The sequence below is a fragment of the Pseudorasbora parva genome, chromosome 24 (genome assembly GCF_024679245.1).
Source record: "Pseudorasbora parva isolate DD20220531a chromosome 24, ASM2467924v1, whole genome shotgun sequence".
Lineage (NCBI taxonomy): Eukaryota > Metazoa > Chordata > Actinopteri > Cypriniformes > Gobionidae > Pseudorasbora > Pseudorasbora parva.
The window spans coordinates 2009088-2029682 of NC_090195.1; the positions used below are offsets into that span (position 1 = coordinate 2009088).

General features: G+C 40.9%; 1 protein-coding gene across 1 annotated transcript; it reads right to left on the bottom strand.

Moving 5' to 3' along the window:
- Nucleotides 1-4429: 4429 nt before the first annotated feature.
- LOC137063379 (myosin-7-like) lies at nucleotides 4430-20019 on the bottom strand. The gene is made up of 36 exons (XM_067434467.1): nucleotides 18792-20019; nucleotides 18376-18519; nucleotides 18140-18296; nucleotides 18015-18042; nucleotides 17826-17928; nucleotides 17638-17730; nucleotides 17495-17558; nucleotides 17315-17413; nucleotides 17106-17209; nucleotides 16844-16982; nucleotides 16636-16754; nucleotides 16400-16549; nucleotides 13265-13435; nucleotides 12459-12768; nucleotides 12283-12374; nucleotides 11906-12111; nucleotides 11575-11698; nucleotides 11217-11353; nucleotides 10890-11145; nucleotides 10522-10764; nucleotides 10268-10444; nucleotides 10044-10189; nucleotides 9868-9958; nucleotides 9397-9786; nucleotides 9168-9294; nucleotides 8945-9063; nucleotides 6970-7166; nucleotides 6691-6874; nucleotides 6435-6600; nucleotides 6216-6340; nucleotides 5791-6099; nucleotides 5494-5697; nucleotides 5087-5383; nucleotides 4841-4945; nucleotides 4660-4755; nucleotides 4430-4573 (listed from the first exon to the last, which is right to left on the bottom strand). The coding sequence occupies exons 1-36, from the start codon at nucleotides 18990-18992 to the stop codon at nucleotides 4430-4432; spliced, it is 5817 nt and encodes a 1938-aa protein (XP_067290568.1). The 5' UTR covers nucleotides 18993-20019.
- Nucleotides 20020-20595: the final 576 nt, after the last annotated feature.

A 20595-nucleotide genomic window follows, 5' to 3' on the forward strand; every position in this document is an offset into this window, starting at 1 on the left:
CAATCTAACAAAGTTAATTAATGTACATGCAACCTTTCCTCAATGTGAACTTAATATTGATCATAGGAACTGTCTAATCTGTCCAGTATGTCAGACAATTCTTACTTTATATGATATCAGCATCAACCCAAAACCCAGGTTATCTAGAACATAGGTCATTTAGCATTTTCAGGCTGAATTTTTGGATGTGTTCAGCCTAACCAGTGTTATCTGCCTAAAATTGTGAAGCCTCAACAATAAGTTTATCTTGAATCACATTTCACAATACAGTGCCCATTGTGAAATAAATGTTTACGTTTTTCAGTTTTAGATGCTTTTATATTTCACTAAAAAAAATAAACTTCTGTCATTACTTACCCTCATCTCATTCCAAGACCTGCATGCATTTCATCCTTCTGTGGAAAACAGAGATTGAGAAAAGAGATTGCTGTATTAAGATGAATGCTGGGGTACAAACATCATTGAACATCATTGGCTAATTGTATGGACAGAAACACTGGCATTTTCAAAATACATGTTATGAGGGTGAGTAAATGACAGAATTGTAATTTTTAGGTAAATGATCCAACTGAACTTGAGGTACTAATATTCTAATAACATTACTTTCATGCTTACTAGACCTTTTTTACCTAAAATACAAAACTGTATCATCAACTCTGTAGAATTTTATGCAACCACTACGTGCACAGTACACTGGGAACTTTGCATCAATGCATATGGAGGAGGTCTGTGTCTGTCTGACTGTCAGTCATCCTCTTAGCACATTGTTTCCTTCCCATTGTCCTTGAGTACAAAGATAACCCTGTGAAATTCCTTCTGAGCCTCTGACGAAATAGTAGCAACTGATGACGGACACTGAGAACACATAAAGCAGATGCCCCATTTCTAAAGGTCTCAGAGCGCATAAATAAATGTCAAGTGGTACATGTTGGCACTCTTGCAAGCCGTATACATACTACTTACGTTACATGGCCAATTGAGGCAAAACGATGCCGGTCACAAGACAGGTGTTTATTATTAACCAGCATTCAACCCCTTGACTTTAAAGACATGTAGAAAGAGAAGAAATAGTCATTGTCGATTTTGAACAATCAAAGCAAATAACAAAAATATTTATGTTGTTCATATACAATGTTTGTTATTCTCACTATGCAACTGTTGCTGGATGTCTGAAGGGGCCAGCTAATTTGTTAACCAAAAGGGTGAAAGTTTAAGATGCTGTTAGATTTCTTTTAAATCATGAGGGACTTTTCAGAGTCTTGAGATGTCAAGCCAGCATCTCCTGATTTGTGGCAACATATCTTAATATATCTCAGGCACATTGCACTGTGGTTTAAGGTTGCAGGATGGTTGGTTGGTCTGTGAACCTTTGAGGACCTCCCTATATTCAGCTGTTAGACTCCACCTCTAGCCCTGGCCTGTTCTTTACCTTTAATACTAGGTTTTACCAGCGTACACGGTTCTCTTTATGCATTCAGCCTGGCAAGCAGCGACTCTTTATCAAAGCTCCATTGTTTAATTTTGTGTTTTTGTTTGAAACTTTTGCATATGTTAATCTTTTAATTTGTTTTGCAGGTCTTAAGTCTCATGCGCTCGAGAGGAACGAGGACATATGATGCAGGTGAGACAGCTAAAACAAACTAATTCTGTAGTATTTTTATAGTAAACATTTTAGTTTTTATCTTAAACATAGATGCTCTGTATATGTTAGCCTTTCTAACATTGATTTTTCGTGTTCAATCATTTTCAGTTTGGAGAATGTTGAGAGGACACTATGAGAGATGCCCCCTTCTTTACTGCAGAAGGTGCACACAGAGGAAGACGCTATAACTCCTATTGATCTTCCAGAGTCTTGGGTTTCATTCGCACATGAAAGAATAAATGAGGTAGGTGATTTTTTTTTCATACTTGTAAAATAAGATATGGCAATTGTTTAACTGTATTCTATAAAATGCTGTACATATGTCAAGGTAAGAGTACCTTTTGTCATAAATTTTGCAAAATGCAACGCATGAAGTTCTGCCTATTAAGGCTCCTTAATCACATGTACTAAAATAGTAGTGCAAATTATAAACTAATTCAAATTATAAATTTTATAACTAACATTATAATAACTAATTCATTTTAAGTTCAGGAAAACATTTGCATATACATATTACATATGCATGTTCATAATCATATATATATATATATATAGCATAATATACAGCCTATTACGTGCTCAAGTGCACAAAAAGTGTGTTTATTGGACTATTAAGGTGCAGCCTTATTTATATTTTCATTCATACTGTAGCAACAGCCGATTGTCTCTGTGTACTTTTTACTTTATTCATACTGATACTAATTCAACTGACAGAGCTTGCCAAGTAACTACTGTTGGTTTCTAGCAGTTTAACTCTTTCCCCACCAGCGTTTAAAAAAAATTGCCAGTCAGTACCAGCATTTTCACAAAATTATCATGGCTCCCAGAATATTTTGTTGCATGAATACCTGAACATTCAATATATGAAATTTGTTTATTCTGTCTTCATGCATTCTTTTTGTATAAACAATTGAATGGGTCAGGTTTCACTTAAAAAAAGCAACATTTTGAAAAAACGCTGAGAAATTCGTTGTTGTCAAAGACTACCATCTGGATTGGATTCAGACCGATGATCAAAAACGGCACTATATTGCCAAAAGTTTTGGGACGCCTGCCTTTACATGCACATGAACTTTAATGCCATCCCATTCTTCATCCGTAGGGTTTAATATTGAGTCAGCCACCCTTTGCAGCTATAACAGCTTCAACTATCCTGGGAAGGCTTTCCTCAAGGTTTGGGAGTGTGTTTATGGGGATTTTTGCCCCATTCTTCTAGAAGCTCATTTGTGAGGTCAGGCACTGATGTTGGACGAGATGGCCTGGCTCTCAGTCTCCGCTCTAATTTATCCCAAAGCTGTTCTATCGGGTTGAGCTCAAGACTCTGTGCAGGCCAGACCTCCACATCAAACTCGCTCATCCATGTCTGTATGGACCGACGCTTTGTGCACTGGAGCGCAGTCATGTTGAGACAGGAAGGGGCTGTCCCCACATAGTTGGGAGCATGAAATTGTCCAAAAATGTCTTGATATGCTGAGGCATTGAGTTCTTTCACTTAAACCAAGGGCATCTTACACCACTGCATCCCATGCTTTGCATTGCACTTGATAATGTAAGGCTTGGATGAGCTGCTCAGCCATGGAAACCCATTCCAAGAAGCTCTACACGCACTGTTCTTGAGATCATCTTAAGGCTACAGAAGCTTGGAGGTCTGTAGCTATTGACTCTGCAAAAAGTTGGTAACTTTTGTGCACTGTGATTTTACATGGCCTACCACTTTGTGGCTGAGTTGCTTTTGTTCGCACTTCGTTATAATCCCACTAACAGTTGACTGTTGAATATTTGGTAGTGAGGGAATTTCACAATTGGTATCACGCTTGAGTTCATTGACCTCCTGAGAGCTACCCATTCTTTCACAAATGTTTGTATTGGTGGTGGTTGAGGAGATTCCCCCCTTCAATGTAAAGCGCTTTGAGTGCTTGAAAAAAGGTTTATAAATCGAACACATTGTAGAAGCTTCTGCATGCCTAGTGCTTGATTTATACACCTGTAGCCATGAAGTGATTCAACATCTGAATTTAATTATTTGGAGGGGTGCCCCAATACTTTTGCCAATATAGTGTAGATGGAGTAGAGTCCATCAACACCCCCAAGCCTTGCAGTCCTATCTAGTAACGTTAGGCAGTTTTGTTTCATGATCGAGAGTAATAGCACCCCCTACCGTATAACAGTGAAAACATGGATTGCCATAAAATTCTGTCACTGGTGGGGAAAGAGTTAACATGATCATGGAGGTGTACTTTTTCATTAAAATGTCAAACAAAAATCCCCAATCATCTATTTTGCTTCAAATGGCATATTTCCACTGAAAATGAATCTGGTCACTAAAAAACATTCTGGGAAAATTTGGAAAAATAAGCACATTTATGGTATACTCCAGGGAGCCTGTACTTGTTAAAGGCCTCCTAACCATTATTGTTTTAAAATATGACAAAGACCACAAGAAAAGTTTCATTTGCATTCACTTTATTCTACAGAACTACAGGTGATGAAGTCAAGAAGCACAGAGTCAAGCCAAACAAGCCTTTCCGAAAGATGCAAATACTTCACTCTTCTTTCTGTGAGAGGAAAAGAAAAAAGTGTTTGGAAGGTATATTTGTTATTTGAATTTAGTTTTTGCAATATATCAAATCTCAGTTAAGGAGAGACAGATAAGCACAAAATGATTTGAGCCACTCATATTTACAAAATGGTCTAACCCTTTCACCATTCAATTACCCATTGCTTAATTGAGCCTTCTTAAACTCAATTATAGTAAGCACACAAAATACTGAGTTAAACTTGGTTAACTTAACTTACCTTGGATCCTGAATCGCGACTCTTGGCTCTCAGTTTGTTGACCTGAGATTCAGCAATATCAGCCCTCTCCTCTGCCTCATCCAGCTCATGCTGCAGCTTACGGAACTTGCCCATATTAGAATTGGCTTGTTCCTCCTGATTAAATCAAATGTTTGTTGGCAAAAACAATATTCGAAGAACAGTATGTATATGTATATACACAGAACAGAGATTGAACTTACAGCCTCCTCAGCAGCTCTCTTGTAAGATTTGACCTTCAGCTGGAGTTTGTCCACTAGGTCTTGAAGACGAGCCAGATTCTTACGGTCCTCCTCAGTCTGTTAATATACTTATGATTATTTTTGGTCTGGGTGGTTTGAAGATGTTGACATTGGGGGATATTGTATTGAATAGAGATATGACCTGGTAAGTGAGCTCCTTGATGCGTCTCTCATATTTACGGATCCCTTTCACAGAGTCACTCGCCTTTCTCTGTTCTATCTCCACCTCATTTTCCAGCTCTCTCACCTACCGAAAATTGTTTCAGACTTATCAGTTCTCTAGAAAGCTATTTATCTCTGAATTTAAGTACATAAGCCATGTTCACAAAAGTAATGTATTTTGAATAAAAAAACATGCATTATTAAGAATTGAGTTCCAGAAACTTACCCTGGCTTCCAGTTTCTGGACCTGCTTCTTGCCTCCCTTCAAGGCGATCTGCTCCGCTTCATCTAGACGGTGCTGGAGGTCCTTGATGGTCTGCTCCATGTTCTTCTTCATGCGCTCCAGATGAGCACTGGTGTCCTGCTCCTTCTTTAGCTCCTCTGCCATCATGGCAGCATCAGTGATGGCCTTCTTGGCTTTTTCCTCAGCATTCCTGCACTCCTGCACTGCCTCCTCAACCTCAGTCTGAAGCTGAGTATTATCTCCCTCCAGCTTCTTCTTCTGATTCAGCAGGCTGGTGTTCTGAACATGGACAATATTGACATTCATGTATGTAGTCTCTTGTTGATATTGTGTACTGAGAGAAAGTTTAAGGGGTTTCCTTGTGCTTGTCTAATGCAGATGTGTCATACCTGAGAATGCAGGAGCTGAACTCTCTCACTGACATCCAGCAGTTCCTGCTCAGCCAGTTTCCTTCCTCTCTCAGTTTGTTCCACCAGGGATCTCAGCTCATCCAGTTCAGCCTGGAGCAGATTGTTGCGTCTCTCCACAATGGCAATGTTCTCTTTGAGATCATCATTACTACGAAGAGCATCATCTAGTTGCAATTGGGCATCCTGTAAGTACAAGTTTTGCAAATAAAAAAAGACTATAGAACTTCATAAGATTACACTTGTGCATTTAAAAAAAATACAGATAATCTAGCATACTTTAAGATGTCCATGAAGACCCTTGAGTTGCTTCTGGGCTTCTGATGCCTGCCTGTTAGCCTGGCTGAGCTGAATCTCCATCTCATTGAGGTCTCCCTCCATCTTCTTCTTCAGCCTGAGAGCTTCATTCCTGCTGCGAGTCTCTGACTCCAGTGAGCTCTGCAGGGTATCCACAATTCTCTGCTGGTTCCTCTTGGCCTGCTCCATCTCTTCGTCTTTCTCTGTCAGCTTACGTTCAATATCAGCTTTGATCTGGCTGAACTCCAGCTGAGCTCTAAGAATCTTTCCTTCTTCATGTTCAAGGGAGCCCTAACCAATTAAGACCATTAAAAAATACAGTAAGTTTGATTTATCAGCAAATGTATTCTTGATTATGTAACTAGAAAAACTATACCTACTACAGCTACACATAACAATCAACATACCTCAGCCTCCTCCAGAGCTGTTTGAATTTCAGCTTTTTCCTGCTCCAACTGCTTACGAACTTTCTCCAGCTCATGAATGTTCTTCCCACTCTCACCAATTTGTTCAGTGAGATCAGCAATCTCCTCTGTTTGGCAGAAAAAAATATTAATATATAATTCCAGAGAATTACAAAAAGTTTATGAAATCAATTAGCCCAAAGACTAATAAATCATGGGCACCTTGGAGGTTCTTGTTTTCTCTCTTCATAGTTTCCAAATGATCCAGAGACTCCTCATAAGAGTTCTTCAGTTTGAATAGTTCAGTGCTGAGAGATCTGGCTTCCTTCTGGGAGCTTTCCAGCTCGCTCTGAGACTCCTCATATTTCTGCTTCCACTCAGCTAGGACCTGTTGATAGAATCAGACTTTGATTAGCTACCACTGGAGCAGAATGAATACAAAGATAGTTTATCTTTTTATATAGTTTTATACTTTTACCTTGTCAAAGTTTCTTTGCTTCTTGTCCAGAGCAGCAGCAGCAGCATTGGATCTCTCCACATCCACCATGAGGTCTTCAATCTCATTCTGCAGCCTGTGCTTGGTCTTCTCCAGAGAGGAGCATTTAGCATTAACAGCTTCCACAGCTTCTTCTGCATCTTGCAGTCGCTGAGCAAGTTTTTTCCTTCATGAATAAAAATATTTTTTGAGGCTTTTACAAATTCAGATGTCTTTTTATGGTAGGCTACATGGGAACCCCAAGTATTTCATGCTGCTTACTTTGCTTCCTCCAGCTCCTCAGTCCTCTGGATGGCATCAGTTTCATACTTGGTTCTCCACTGAGCCACTTCAGAGTTTGCCTTGGACATACCACGCTGCAGCTCAGCCTTGGCTTCCTGCTCCTCCTCATATTGCTCCCTCAGGAGATCAGAATCATGACGAGCAGACTGAACTGCATGGGCCAGGGCATTCTTAGCCTGAAAGATATATACAAATAACGTAATAGGGAATTGCCTAAAGCTGTAGTACTCAACTTCAGTGAAAAGACAATGCAGGAAATCTGAACGCATGTGGCGTAAGACAAAATTTGTTCTAATGGATAACATCAATAAAGACAGCCTTAATGCTTTCAATGTAGAACTAGGTAAAGCTAGACAGACCTTCTCAAATATTAGAAACAGAAACAACACACATGCTCTTTTTGCTACTGTAGAGAGACTAGCAGACAGAGTTACAATGTCTAATTTCAAAGCAATTGACATTCAAATTTTAGAAGAAACGGTACAGCATCTTAAAACATAAACCTGCGCCCTTGACACACTCCCCACTTCTTTTTTCAAAAGTGTGTTTAACTGCTTAGAAACAGATCTCCTATAAGTGGTAAACTCCTCACTTCTCTATGGGACTTTTAAAAAAAACTCCCTTAAAACTTAAACCTTAAATATGAAAACTTACATATTGGGCAACTACAGACCAATATCAAATCTCCCCTTCATAGGCAAGATCCTTGAAAAAGTTGTTTTCAATCAGCTGAACAAATTCTTAAGCTCAAACGGATACTTTGACAATGTTCAATCTGGTTTCCGACAGGATCACAGCATAGAGACAGCACTCACAGATTATAAATTATATTCACTTCAATACTGATACAGGCAAAACATCAATTTGACCTCACTGCTGACCACAACATACTTCTAGACAGGCTGGAAAACTGGGTTGGGCTTTCTGGGATGGTCCTCAAATGGTTCAGGTCATACTTAGAAGGCAGAGGTTATTATGTGAGTATAGGTGACCATAAGTCTGAATGGACATTCATGACGTGGAGTCCCACAAGGGTCAATTCTTTCACCACTCCTATTCAACCTATATATACTGCCACTGAACCAAATAATGACAAAGAACAAAATTGCTTACCACAGCTATGCTGACGACACTCATAGCACTATCACTTAATGACTATAACCCCATATAACCCCACTCCGTGCAAATGCATTAAAGTTAACAACTGGATTTGCCAAAACTATCTTCAGTTAAACAAAGACAAAACTGAAATCACTACATTTGGAAGCAAAGATGAAATTCTCAAGGGGAACGCATCTTGAGGCTAAAGGTCTAATAACAAAAAATCAAGTCAGGAATCTTGGAGTGATTTTAGAGTCAGACCTGAGTTTCAGTAGACATGTCAAAGCAGTAACTAAATCAGCATACTATCATCTGAAAATTTTTGCTAGAATTAGATGCTTTATCTCCAGGCAAGACTTAGAGAAACCATTTCTTATGCATCATTATTATTTTTGTTTAGGGCTGTCTTGGGCCAACTTTTAAGGTCCAGGAGACATTGCGAACCTGCTCCATCTAAGATGGGGGTATCCGAATTTAGAATCAGGCAGATAGGGATCTATTACTCAGCATTTTATTTTTTAATTTCTCTTTAAAACTGTTTTAATTGTTCTTGTTTTTATTTTAATTCTTACGCATTGTATTATTTCTTATGCATATGTTATCACTATTTTAATTAATTTCTATTTAAAGCACTTTGAATTGCCATTGTGTATGAAATGTGCTATACAAATAAAAAATAAACTTGCCTTGACTAGTATAAGGCTCTAGTCCCTTTTCAGGTATGTGGGTTTGAATCCCACTACTCCTAGAAGATCTTATTGTGTGATGGGGTAGTATAGTGGTTTAGGTATATGATTGATACACTGTGTTACTCTAACCTTGTAGGTTCAAGGACTATCATCGGTTGCAATACCTTGACTTCCTCCTCTAGTTGTCTCTTGAGGTCCTCAATCTGCTGGGTGTAGGACTGCTTGCCTCTTGTTAGCTGAGAGACCAATGAATCCTTTTCTTCCAGCTGTCTAGAAAGCTCCCCTAGATAGAAGTATAACCATTATTTTACAGAAAGTACTGTGAGATCTTGGGAAATTTGTCTAACAATGCACAGGATAAGTAATACCTCATCAGAAAATACATACCATTTTCAGTTTGCAACCTTGCTTTTTGCATGGTAAAGTCATTGATGCTGCGTTGTCCTTCTTCAAATTTTGTTCTGTATTCTGACATCTGGTCCTCAAGAGTCCTGCACATTTTCTCCAAGTTTGCCTGTATGGATTAAATCAATGAATCAAATGGAAGCAACACAGTGGATGAAAAAAGTTACAGTAAAGAATGTCTAAAGTAAACATGGAAACAAGAATTCATCACCTTAGCCTTTGCAAGTTGCTCCATGTTGGAGACCACATCGTCCAGTTCCAGTCTGAGTTCACTCTTCTCTTTCTCCAGCTTCTGCTTCACTCTCTGGAGGTTGTCAATCTGCTCTCCCAGATCAGCCACACTGTCTGCATGTTTCTTCCTCAGTGTAGCCGCAGTGGCCTCATGTTGCAGAGTGGCCTCTTCAAGGTCTCTGCGCACTTTCTGGAACTCAGCTTCACGTTTCTTGTTCATCTCAATCTGGGCAGCAGTGGCTCCACCAGCCTCCTCCAACCTCTCACTGATCTCCTCCAGTTCTCTGGACAGATCAGCTCTCTGTTTCTCAACTTTAGCACGGGCAGCTCTCTCAGCCTCCAGCTCTTCCTCAAGCTCTTCAATTCTGGCCTGGTAAATGTGAGGAAAACCAAAGTTAAATCTAGAATTCCCTACAGTCCAACTGTCCCTTTTTTAAGAATCAAAGTTTACCTGCAGCTCCTTCAGTTTCTTCTGGAGTTGGGCTGCCATTACCTGCTCGTCTTCAATCCTGCTACTGAGCTGACTGATCTCAAAATCCTTCCTGTGTAGCAGAACATATTTGATTGCCATTATTAAAAAAGTATTCAAATATTTTTGATAAATTATTTCACCCTCTTGAAACCCACTTTTTAATCCTCTCTTCCAGTTGTTGTTTGTCATTTTCTAGGTCCATTACACTCTCTTGGGTCAACTTTAAGTCTCCCTCGAGCTTCCTCTTTGCTCTCTCCAGATCCATACGAAGCTTCTTTTCCTGTTCCAGGGAACCCTCAAGCTGGAAGGACAATAGTTTGTTCAGCATTGTAAATGCTGCCTTTTTCATTTACAACAGAAGTGTCAACAAACCACTCACATCATCCACTTGTTGCTCCAGCTTGGCTTTGGCTTTGGTGAGTGTGTTGACTTTGTCTTCCTCACTCTGGAGGTCATCCAGCGTTTGCTGATGGGCTTCCTGAAGAGCTTTCTTCTCCTTGGTCAGCTTAGCGATGATCTCATCCAAAGCGGCCATCTCTTCTGTCAGGTTTTTAACCTGTAAAAATGTCTCATTGTATCAACGAACTCTCAACATGCCATTCTAGTATCACTAAATGTTCTAGTAAAACTGACCTTGTTCTCAGTGGCATGTTTCTCTTTCTCCACTTTGGCCAGAGTGAGCTCAAGATCATCAATGTCCTTCTTGAGCTCAGAACATTCATCCTCCAGCTTTCGTTTCTTTGCAGTCAGCTCAGAATTCATCTCCTCTTCATCCTCCAGTCTCTCAGTCAGCTCTTTGGTTTTGGCCTCAAGCTGGATCTTATTCTTGATTAGACCCTCACATCTCTCTTCAGCATCACAAAGATTATCTTGCTCCTGTTTACAGATACAGAATATTATGTGTATTTATTTATTTATTATTATTAATTTATTATAATGTCTTTGTATAATTAAAAGTATAGTTGCATTTTAATCATGAATTCATCCAATCATAAACTTACAGTTTGGACTTGGAGTTGCAGGTCGTTCTTCTCTTGGAGAAGTGAAACCATCTTTTCTTCAAGCTCCTTTCTGCGGGCTTCAGATTTGGCATAGGCCTCCTTCAACTTTAGGAATTCTTCCTTCATGTTGGCCATCTCTTTCTCTGCTTCAGCAGATCTCAGCAGTGGTTTGATTTTGAAGTAGAGCTTCATCCAGGGCCAATTCTTGACACCCATGAAAGCACGTACATTCCACTGGATCACAAGCAAGGCATCTCTGCAAAATAAAACTGTTCTTTTTGTCTCTTTGTATGACGTATTGACCGATTTGAATGCCCACCCAGTTACCTGCGATCAACAAGCTTCTGGAATTCAAGTCTTGCGAGAAGACCACGTGATCTAGCCTGAATATTGGTGATGATGAGAGCAAGGCGGTCGTCTCTCATCTCTTCAAGAGTACCCAGTAGACCAGCTTTGAAGAACACCTATGATCAACAGATATACATAACAGGCAATCTATCAAAGGGATCCATGCACAAACAAATAGAGCATAATGCTGCAAGCACCCCAGTGATTTGGTACACTTTTTAGGGGTGTAAGCCTTCTAATAGATTACCTATATTTGTCTCAGTGCATTAATGTGGGATATAACATTTTAAAAATTGAAAATTACACAAGCTACAAAGTAGTTATTTTGCATAAATACCTTTGTATGTCCAAATTTGTACTGGTTGTGGTCAATATCCAAAGAGCCCAATAACTTTTCTGCTCCTTTCCTGCTGTCAATGAACTGACCATCTGGGATGGCAGCGGGGTTAAGGATACGGTATCTGTTGTTGCATATTTCAAAATAGTTACCATTGGCTATGTATATATTTAAAACAAGATCAATTATTTAATGGCCTTTATTTTTGTCATTCACACATGTGTAATTTGAAAATGTCAAGTCTCATTGCACAACTGATTTGTTTTCCTAAGTCAGAATTTTTTTTGACCCAATTGAGACTGGCATGTCTTATATTTATAAGTGAATATACCTCTGTTTGAAATCTCCATACAGGATCCTATTGGGGAAGCCCTTTCTGCAGATCCTGATGCCCTCCAGCACACCGTTACAGCGCAGCTGGTGCATGACCAGAGGATTCTCCATCGCCCCTGGAGTCTTAGTCTCATTGGGGATGATGCAGCGCACAAAGTGAGGATGAGTTGACCTCAAGTTGGTCATCAGCTTGTTCAGGTTTTCCTGTGGATAGACATTATCCATCAATCTCTCTCTCTCTCTCTCTCTCTCTCTCTCTCTCTCTATATATATATATATATATATATATATATATATATATGGGCATGATTAAATAAATTAAGAAACCAAGCTATACTAAAATGCATTGATTTAGTTTGAAAGACACTATTTTACCCTGTGAAGGGCAGACACTGTCTGAAAAGAAGAGCCTTTTTTCTTCTTCTCTTTTCCTTTGGCGCCACCTCCTCCTCCTCCTCCCTCCATGACTGTTGAAAAAAACACAATTCTTAAAATTAACCTTGCACTTAATCCTTATTTGTCTCAAGGATCATGTCATCAGCACAACACACCTGAGTCAGCACCAGCATAATTAGCAAACAGGTTAGACAGAAGTTTCATGGTGGACTTCTGATAGAGGCCAACAACCGTCTCATTGAGAGGGTCCTTGTTCTTCACCAGCCAGTTATTGATGTTGTAGTCCACAGTGCCAGCATAGTGAACCAGGGAGAAATGGGCCTCTGGTTTACCCTTGACAATCCTGGGCTTCTGGAAGTTGTTTGATTTCCCCAAATGGTTGTCATAAAGCTTAGCTTTGAATGTTGCATCACTGGCTTTGGGGAACATGCACTCCTCTTCAAGGATGGACATGATACCCATGGGCTATAGAGAAGGCAACAAAACATATGTAAACTTTTTTTTTAAAACCTGGTGGGGTAAGAGGTAAACCATTTTGCTTTAAATTGCCAGCCACCACCAGCAATTTTGATCATTTTCACAAAAAATGTGTTCCCCAGAATATTTTCTTATATGAATATCTAAACACGCAATATATCTAAGTCTCTGCTTTTAAACAAAAATATTCTAGCTTCATGGATTCTTTTTTATCAACACACACACACACACACACACACACACGTCATGTACCAAAGGTCCAGGGTCAACATTTGATGCTTGACTATCCCCCCCATTTTGCATTTGCATCTATTCTTTCTGCTTCTTTTTACCCGTGTTTGATAAAGATTCTCTATGTGCATAGCAGTGCATATAACATATAACAGTGAAACATGGATTGCCAGGAAATTTCTGCTAATGGTAGGGAAAGAGTTAAATAAAGCTTCAGGATTAGATGTTTAAAGAAAAGGTTTTGTACACCCACCTTTTCAATGAGATCAATACAAGCCTGCAAGTCCATGCCAAAGTCAATAAACACCCACTCAATGCCCTCCTTCTTGTATTCCTCTTGCTCCAGCACAAACATGTGGTGGTTGAAGAACTGCTGCAACTTCTCATTAGTGAAATTGATGCACAACTGCTCAAAGGTGTTGAACTGCAGGTAGAAGATATTGTGGAATCACAATGGCAAAGTAATAAAGAACAAAAATTCCCATTCAGTCAGTCAAGTTCAATGTTAAGTCGGACTGATGTCATGGGGTCTCGCCAGGGAGCCTAATCGCCTTCAAAGGGGTAACAAAACGAGCCATTGGACATTGAATACAAATCTCACTAGCCAGAGTCACATCTACTCAGACATACAGGTATAAATAGGACTTGCATTACTCGCTTCATTCATATTTTGCTTTGAAGCCGAGCGGTTGCACAGCAATTGCAGAATCCAATCTTTCTTCATTAAGAAGAGCATTTCTTCAAAGACCAAATCTATCTGTAAAACACTCCAAAAGCAGCAGTTTTAATTGCTATTTTGCTTGCAGCTCTCTGTTGGTATGAAGGTGCGTTCCAAAAGAGAAACCACAGGCATTCGGCATCTTTTTCAAGTTGTCTTTTCGTCTGTGTTCCTGGATGCTCTCTTTTTCTGACCTCATCTGACGGCCATGATCTCACATGGGAAAACGGCATGCTGAGAGAGCGTTCATTAATGGTGCATGCTCTCAACTGCGAGAGCATGTCCATGTTGGCATTGCGATCATGACTCTCCTTTAATAAGGAGGCACCCAGAACCGTTGTCACTTCTCATAGTAGAGCTGTGGGTCTGGTTGGCAATCTGGGAGAGCTGAGGGTTACAGTGGGAGCTTCTTTGTTGTGACCGCACCCATGACTCCTCTAGCATGGTGTGTGCTGTCGAGTTGCCGAATTTTGCACCTTGCATCTCATTCAGCGCTCTGGATAAGGATCAGATATCGATCGTTGCATCAGAGAGTGGGATTTTGTCCTCCGCAGGTAGTGCTGCCACCAAATGGTTGTTCATGCTGAATCAGATTCAGAGTTGACAGCCATGATTTTCCAGGCCACCGCAGGCATCAGGCTTGAGTGGAACCCTCCATGTGGTCCACTCAGCACTCGCTTGGATGACGGGTTTCTCCAGTGCCTTTCTTCCCAGAGGTGCATGAGGAGGTTCAGAAAATGCGGAAGGCACCTTATACTGCCTGAAGCCATTCTTCTACCGCCACCACTCTCGATGGCAGTTATGTCGACCTTCCACAGGTTGGAGTGTGCAATTGTGGTGCACTTATGCCCGCATAGTGTGCCCGTCCAAGTTGTGCCAGGCAGCACCCCTGGCTGCTAAGGCTTACACCTCCGCTGGACAGGCCACTTCTGTCCTGCATGCCATGTCTATCTTGCAGGTCCATCAGCGGCACACGGGTAGTCCAAAGCCGGGGTTGTTGCACGAACTGCTCACAGCACAGGCCTTCGGCCAGACGATGTCCACTCTGGACCATGAATGTCGTCTCTGGTTGGACCTGGCTTAGATAAAGGACACTGACAAAGTTTGCTTCCTCGATGCCCATATCTCCCAGGCTCGCCTTTTCAGCAACACTGTCAAGGCCATCGCCCAGCAGATCGGCTCTGTGCTTTCCCTTCAAATGGCTTGGAGTAGAGGCTGTCCCCCTCCACCATGGAGGTCTATGTTGCCACCATTGCAGCGCTTCACAACACTATTGACGGCAGGTCACTGGGACCACTGGGAGGCACCAGGAGGTTAAATCTTCCCAGGCTATGCCTCATCCCCTCCTTTGACCTCTTTGTCATCTTTTAGGACCTATAGAGAGCTCTCGGTGAGTCCCTACAGTATGTTGAGCTTAAAATCCGGTCTTCTAAGACAGCACTCCTTACCACTCACTTCCTTCAAGAGGGTCAGGGACCTACAGGCATTTTTGGTCAGAAAATTGTGCCTGGAGTTTAGCCCGGCCTGGTCTCACGCCATCCTGAGACTCAGGCCCGGATATGTTCCCACCGCTCCCTTTTGGGGCCAAGTGGTGAAGTTGCAAGCGCTGCCCCCGGAATAGGCAGACCCAGCCCTTGCATTGCTGTGTCCCGTTGCATGTTTACATGGACCGCACCAAGAGCTTCAGAAGCTCAGAGCAGCTAGATATCGTGGTCTGCTTAGGAGGTCAGCAAAATGGAATGGCTGTCTGCAAACAAAGGTTGATTGTGGATTGCATCACCTTGGCATACCAATCCCAAGGCGAGCGTTGCCCCCTTGGGGTGAGAGCTTAAACCACCCAGGTTTGTTGCTTCCGTTGGGCATAGGTGCACAGTGTCTCTCTGGCAAACAAATACAGAACTGTGGGGTGGGCAACACCAAACACATCTGTGAGATTCTATAATCTCTGAGTGGTTTCTTCCTGTGTGTTGAATACAAACAGGTAATGTGGGGGGAAACTCTGTGTCTAACAGGGGAATTTTTGCACCTACTTGCCATTAGGCTAACCCTGAGCTGAGTTCCTCCAGCGTCATTCGTCGGTCAGCTGGTCAGCCCTTGTATTGGGCTAGATGGCCACATGATTTGATTCCCCACTCTGTAAATCCCATGTGTGTATTGTCCACTATATGGTTTCCCTTACGGTAATTGGATTCTTCTCTGGATTACATGGGGCACTGGGTAGGTTACGCCATTTTGAGAGCAGTTGCCAAAAGTCTCCAACACTCGTAACACAGTGCAGTAGCTATGGCATTTTCCATACGGACTCCATGACACCAGTCCGATGTAACATTGAATGTAACTAAGTGGGAATGTATAGGTTACTAATGCAACCCTTATTCCCTGAAAGATGGAACACAGATGTTACATCCTCCTGCCACAGCCCTGAACCACCACTGAATGGGCAGGATCCCTCTATCAGCTCCTCACCAAAACATGAATGAAGTGAGTAATGCCAGTCCTTATACCCGTATGTAGGTGTGACTCTGCAAGCAAATCTCACTGGCCAATGTACCTTGGCTCATTTTGTTACTACTTAGAGGTCATGGGATCCCAGGCGACACTTCATGATGTCAGTCTGACGTAACGATTAAGACATTCTTCAAACACAATAATCAGTTGATTTTAGCTTACATCAAAGATCTCAAATCCAGCAATGTCCAGCACACCAATGAAGTACTGGCGAGGCTGTTTGGTGTCCAGGGATTGGTTGATTCTCACAACCATCCAAAGGAACATCTTCTCATACACTGATTTAGAAAGAGCGCCAACAGCATAGTAAACCTGTCCAAAAGAGATAATACAGTTAAATATTATATAAAATTTATGTTTTTTAGTGTTAACAGTTAAAGACATCATGAAATCTCCACCTGCTGGACATTCTGTCCCTTGGTGACCCACTCATTTCCTACTTTGACTCTTGGGTGGCACAGAGCCTTGATGAGATCAGCAGAGTTCAGGCCCATCAGATAAGCTGCTTTATCAGCATCTGTCATCAATAAAAGAAGAAGATTGATGGTAATGAATCTTCTATTAACCAATAAATATATTATATCAGTGTTTTGTCCTAATACTGACCCTCAGTCCCATCAGCCTCGGCCTGTTCCTCTCTTTGCTTCTGTTTGAACTTCATGTTGCCGTAGTGCATTATGGCACCAACCAGCTTGTAGATGCTGTTCTTCTCCTCTTGGGTGAAGCCCAACACATCAAACGCTTCCTACAGCAAATGTAATTAATTTAACATGATAAATGTTAATGAAAAATTCATTCAAATTTTTTTCTAAGAAGGTAAGGTCAAAATGTATTAATGGGAATTTGGAGCTATTTCAGATATACACACATCTGTAGCCATCAGCTCGTCAGCATCATCAATAGAGGCCACTTGAGTCTCTCCTTGAGAGATGAAGGCGTAATCATAAGGGTTTGCTGTGATCAGCAGCATCTCTGAGTGAAATGACAAGGCATTTAGACATCATGTTGTAATGCATTTTCTTGTAAACATTTAAAGAAAAAAATTATACATGTTTGGTTGTAAAACATTTTGCCTACCTAAAAGTTCTGGTTTCTTCTGAGACAGGATCTGGTAGAAGATGTGGTAGTCTCTCTCAGCCTTGAGCTGGAAAGTCACACGAGACTTCTCCAGAAGATCTGTCACAGTGAACATTTAGTGTAAAATCATTATCATGCATTACTTTTATTTCAATATTGTACTAAACATAAGTGTCCTACAAGTCTCAATATCTGCAGAAGCGAGTTTGCCATTTGCAGCGAAGTGAATGCGGATGAACTTTCCCTGTTTGAAAAGATAAAAATCATCATGTCTTTTGAAGTAAAAGCCACATTCAATTTTCACTGCTATTTCATTCACTTACAAATCTGGAAGAATTATCATTTCTGATGGTCTTGGCATTACCAAAGGCCTCCAGAGCAGGATTACACTGGATGATTTGATCCTCCAGAGTACCCTAGAAAACACAAGATGAAGAATGTGTGTATGGTGAATGACAAACAAAATGGAAGTCCACAAATTTTTAGTTTGAATTCAGATCTCTTCATTTACCTTCTTTTCACTGGTTTCCTTCTTTGAAGGACTAGCAGCAATGCTGGCAAAATACTGAATGACTCTCTTTGTGTTCACAGTCTTTCCAGCACCAGATTCTCCACTTCAGTTAGAAAGATAAAATGTTAAGCACCACAGATTTTTTTATTGTTGACAATTATAGAAAGTGATATTCAGAAGCAGACTTACGTGATAAGAATAGACTGGTTTTCTCTGTCTGAAATGGGCAATAAAAATATTAACAAAAAGTTAATTTCTACCCAAACTCTGTTCTAAAGGGGTTATAAAAAACCACTGGTGTCAAGTAGACGCACCTGACAGCATGTACTGGTAGGCATTGTCAGAGATGGAGAAGATGTGAGGAGGAGCTTCACTCCTCTTCTTTCCTCTGTAAGCAATAACAACTTCCTGGTTGTACACTGGCAGCCACTTGTAGGGGTTCACAGTGACACAGAAGAGCCCAGAGTAGGTCTGTAGGAGATTCACAGAAGATTTAGATCTGCTCATGTAAGATAAAGAGAATGTGTGTGTGTTTTAAGCCTCGACTCACGTAGATCATCCAGGCTGCGTAACGCTCTTTGAGGTTAAACAGCACAGCGGGCTCGTGTAGGAAGGTGAACATCGCCATGTCCTCAATTTTATCGAACTTTGGTGGGTTCTGAGGATGAACATCAGCCTCCTTCACAGTTACTGTCTGTAAAGAGCACATACTCCAAAAGTTATTACTCAAAACAATTAGATCTTCTAAAGCAGGCGTGTCCAAAGTCGGTCCTGGAGGGCCACTTTCCTGCAGATTTTAGCTCCAACTTGCCTCAACACCCCTGACTGGAAGTATCTAGTATAGCTGGCAAAAGTGTGTTTAATTGGGGTTGAAGCTAACCTCTGCAGGACGGTGGCCCCTTCAGGAGCAGGATTGGACACCCCTGCTCTAAAGTAATAATCAGTGATCATTTAACTTGTACTTACTTTGCCTTTTTCAGTGTCACAGGTGACTTTATCACCATCTCGACTCACAATGGTTCCTTTCACATACTCCTCCTCAGGATCAGGGACGAAACACTCTTTCTTCATGTCAAAGGGGCGCGTTTGGGCTTCCAGACGCTCCCTGTCTGACTTCCTGAGGTACGGAGCAGCAGCTCCAAACTCTTCCATCGCAACATCCCCCATCTTTCACCTAGCCTGCTGTTAGTAAGTGCATGCAAACAGCATATTTAAACTTACCCATCCCACCACACCTGTACATAGTAGTTAAGTACTATGTAGGTAAAGCCAACTTATATAAAGTGAGGCCAAATGCTTTAATAGAAAATCTTAATACAAATGCATACAAAGAAATTGAACTATAAATGACAGTAAACACTAAGGCAGTTTGTTTTCCGAGATCTGGGTGATGCTACAACGGCGGAAAACAATCAAAGTCTTCTATCATACATGTAAGTTATTAAAAAACCCACAATCAAGCATTTCACTATTGTTAATGATGCTGTTATGATGTAAAACAACTGCAAAAATGTCTTTATGAAACATGCATTTTGACCATGAAACACTAATATGAGAGATGCATTACCTCCCACCAGAGATGAAAACTTCAGACGTTGCCCTACAAACAATGCAGTCAGAGAATGCTTCAAAATCCATTACAATTTCAAAGTAATTTTAAAATATTGGAGACTTCATCTTGTAATGTTTTTAATTACCTGTTCACAAGTTGTAGGCTTGAGAGAAAGTTGAATGGCCGAAGCTGAAGATCCTCTCAACAGTGTGTCCTTCCTCTCTTTTATAGTGACTATCCATCTAAATAAGGGAGCTGGCACCTTGTTATGCCAAACTGCTTTTGTGTTTGGTTCGGCAGAGGTAGGGAGGGATAAGCATAGTTTTTCCCATGCACCAGTCATTCCACCCCAGCCAACTACATCCAATAATGGAAAATAATTATAAGGGGACGATTCAAATCAGCATCTCAAACCCCAATGCTTTCACTGTTAAGTCCTATCTGCATTCGAAATATGCCAAATCAAGACATTCTGAAAAACACTACATTATTAGCTTGTGATTGTATAAATCAATACCATTGTTCTATAAGTCACAGGCTAATCACCAAATAGGTAAGTAATGTTAATAAAGTAACTTTTGAAATGCAACCATGATGTTTGCTTGCTTTCATTTTCTCCTAATGCATCAACATCAACTTCAAACAAAGCCCTATTTCCAATGTCTTAAAAACACCACTTGTTTTGACTAATTATGCATTAAAAGAAAAGGTTTTCAGGGACACATTATAGAATAGTACTAAGAAGCACACAGAAGTCTGATATGCCCTAGTCATCACGGGTTCAGATGGGTTGAAGGTCAGTGAGCGACAGATGAAATGATTCCTTGACTGGCACAGGATGGTCTCATTTGTCCTTGGGTATAAAGATAACCCTGTGAAATTCCTGGAAAGTGACGCCCATTGATTGAGAATTGTTGGTTGGGCTGCAGACAGTAGCACATCCATTTATGTAACACAGTGGAACATTTCACTGAAAGACAAAAATAAAGGAAGAGTGATGGGTCACTTTGTGTAATGGCAGAGGTGAAATTAAAGCAGTGATGGCCTTACTGTGATATCCTATGCATGTGTCCACCATCACAAGACGAGTGAGACAAATGGGGTGTCGTCTTTCTGTCGGGTCAAATGTTTGGCGGCCTGCCCAGTACTGCTGCACATGTGCTCTTGTCATGGAGTAAATTATCATCACATTCTGGTCTAGTTCACTTGCTGAACCTT

What these genes read in the sequence shown, in the direction of transcription:
- LOC137063379 (XM_067434467.1), bottom strand. Translation starts at nt 18,992, where the DNA reads ATGGGGGATGTTGCGATGGAAGAGTTTGGAGCTGCTGCTCCGTACCTC. An exon ending in GAAGAAACCAGAACTTTTAG is followed by an intron (nt 17,210 to 17,314) that starts GTAGGCAAAATG and finishes CATTTCACTCAG; the next exon opens with AGATGCTGCTGATCACAGCA. An exon ending in AAGGTTGCAAACTGAAAATG is followed by an intron (nt 9,064 to 9,167) that starts GTATGTATTTTC and finishes ACTTCTATCTAG; the next exon opens with GGGAGCTTTCTAGACAGCTG.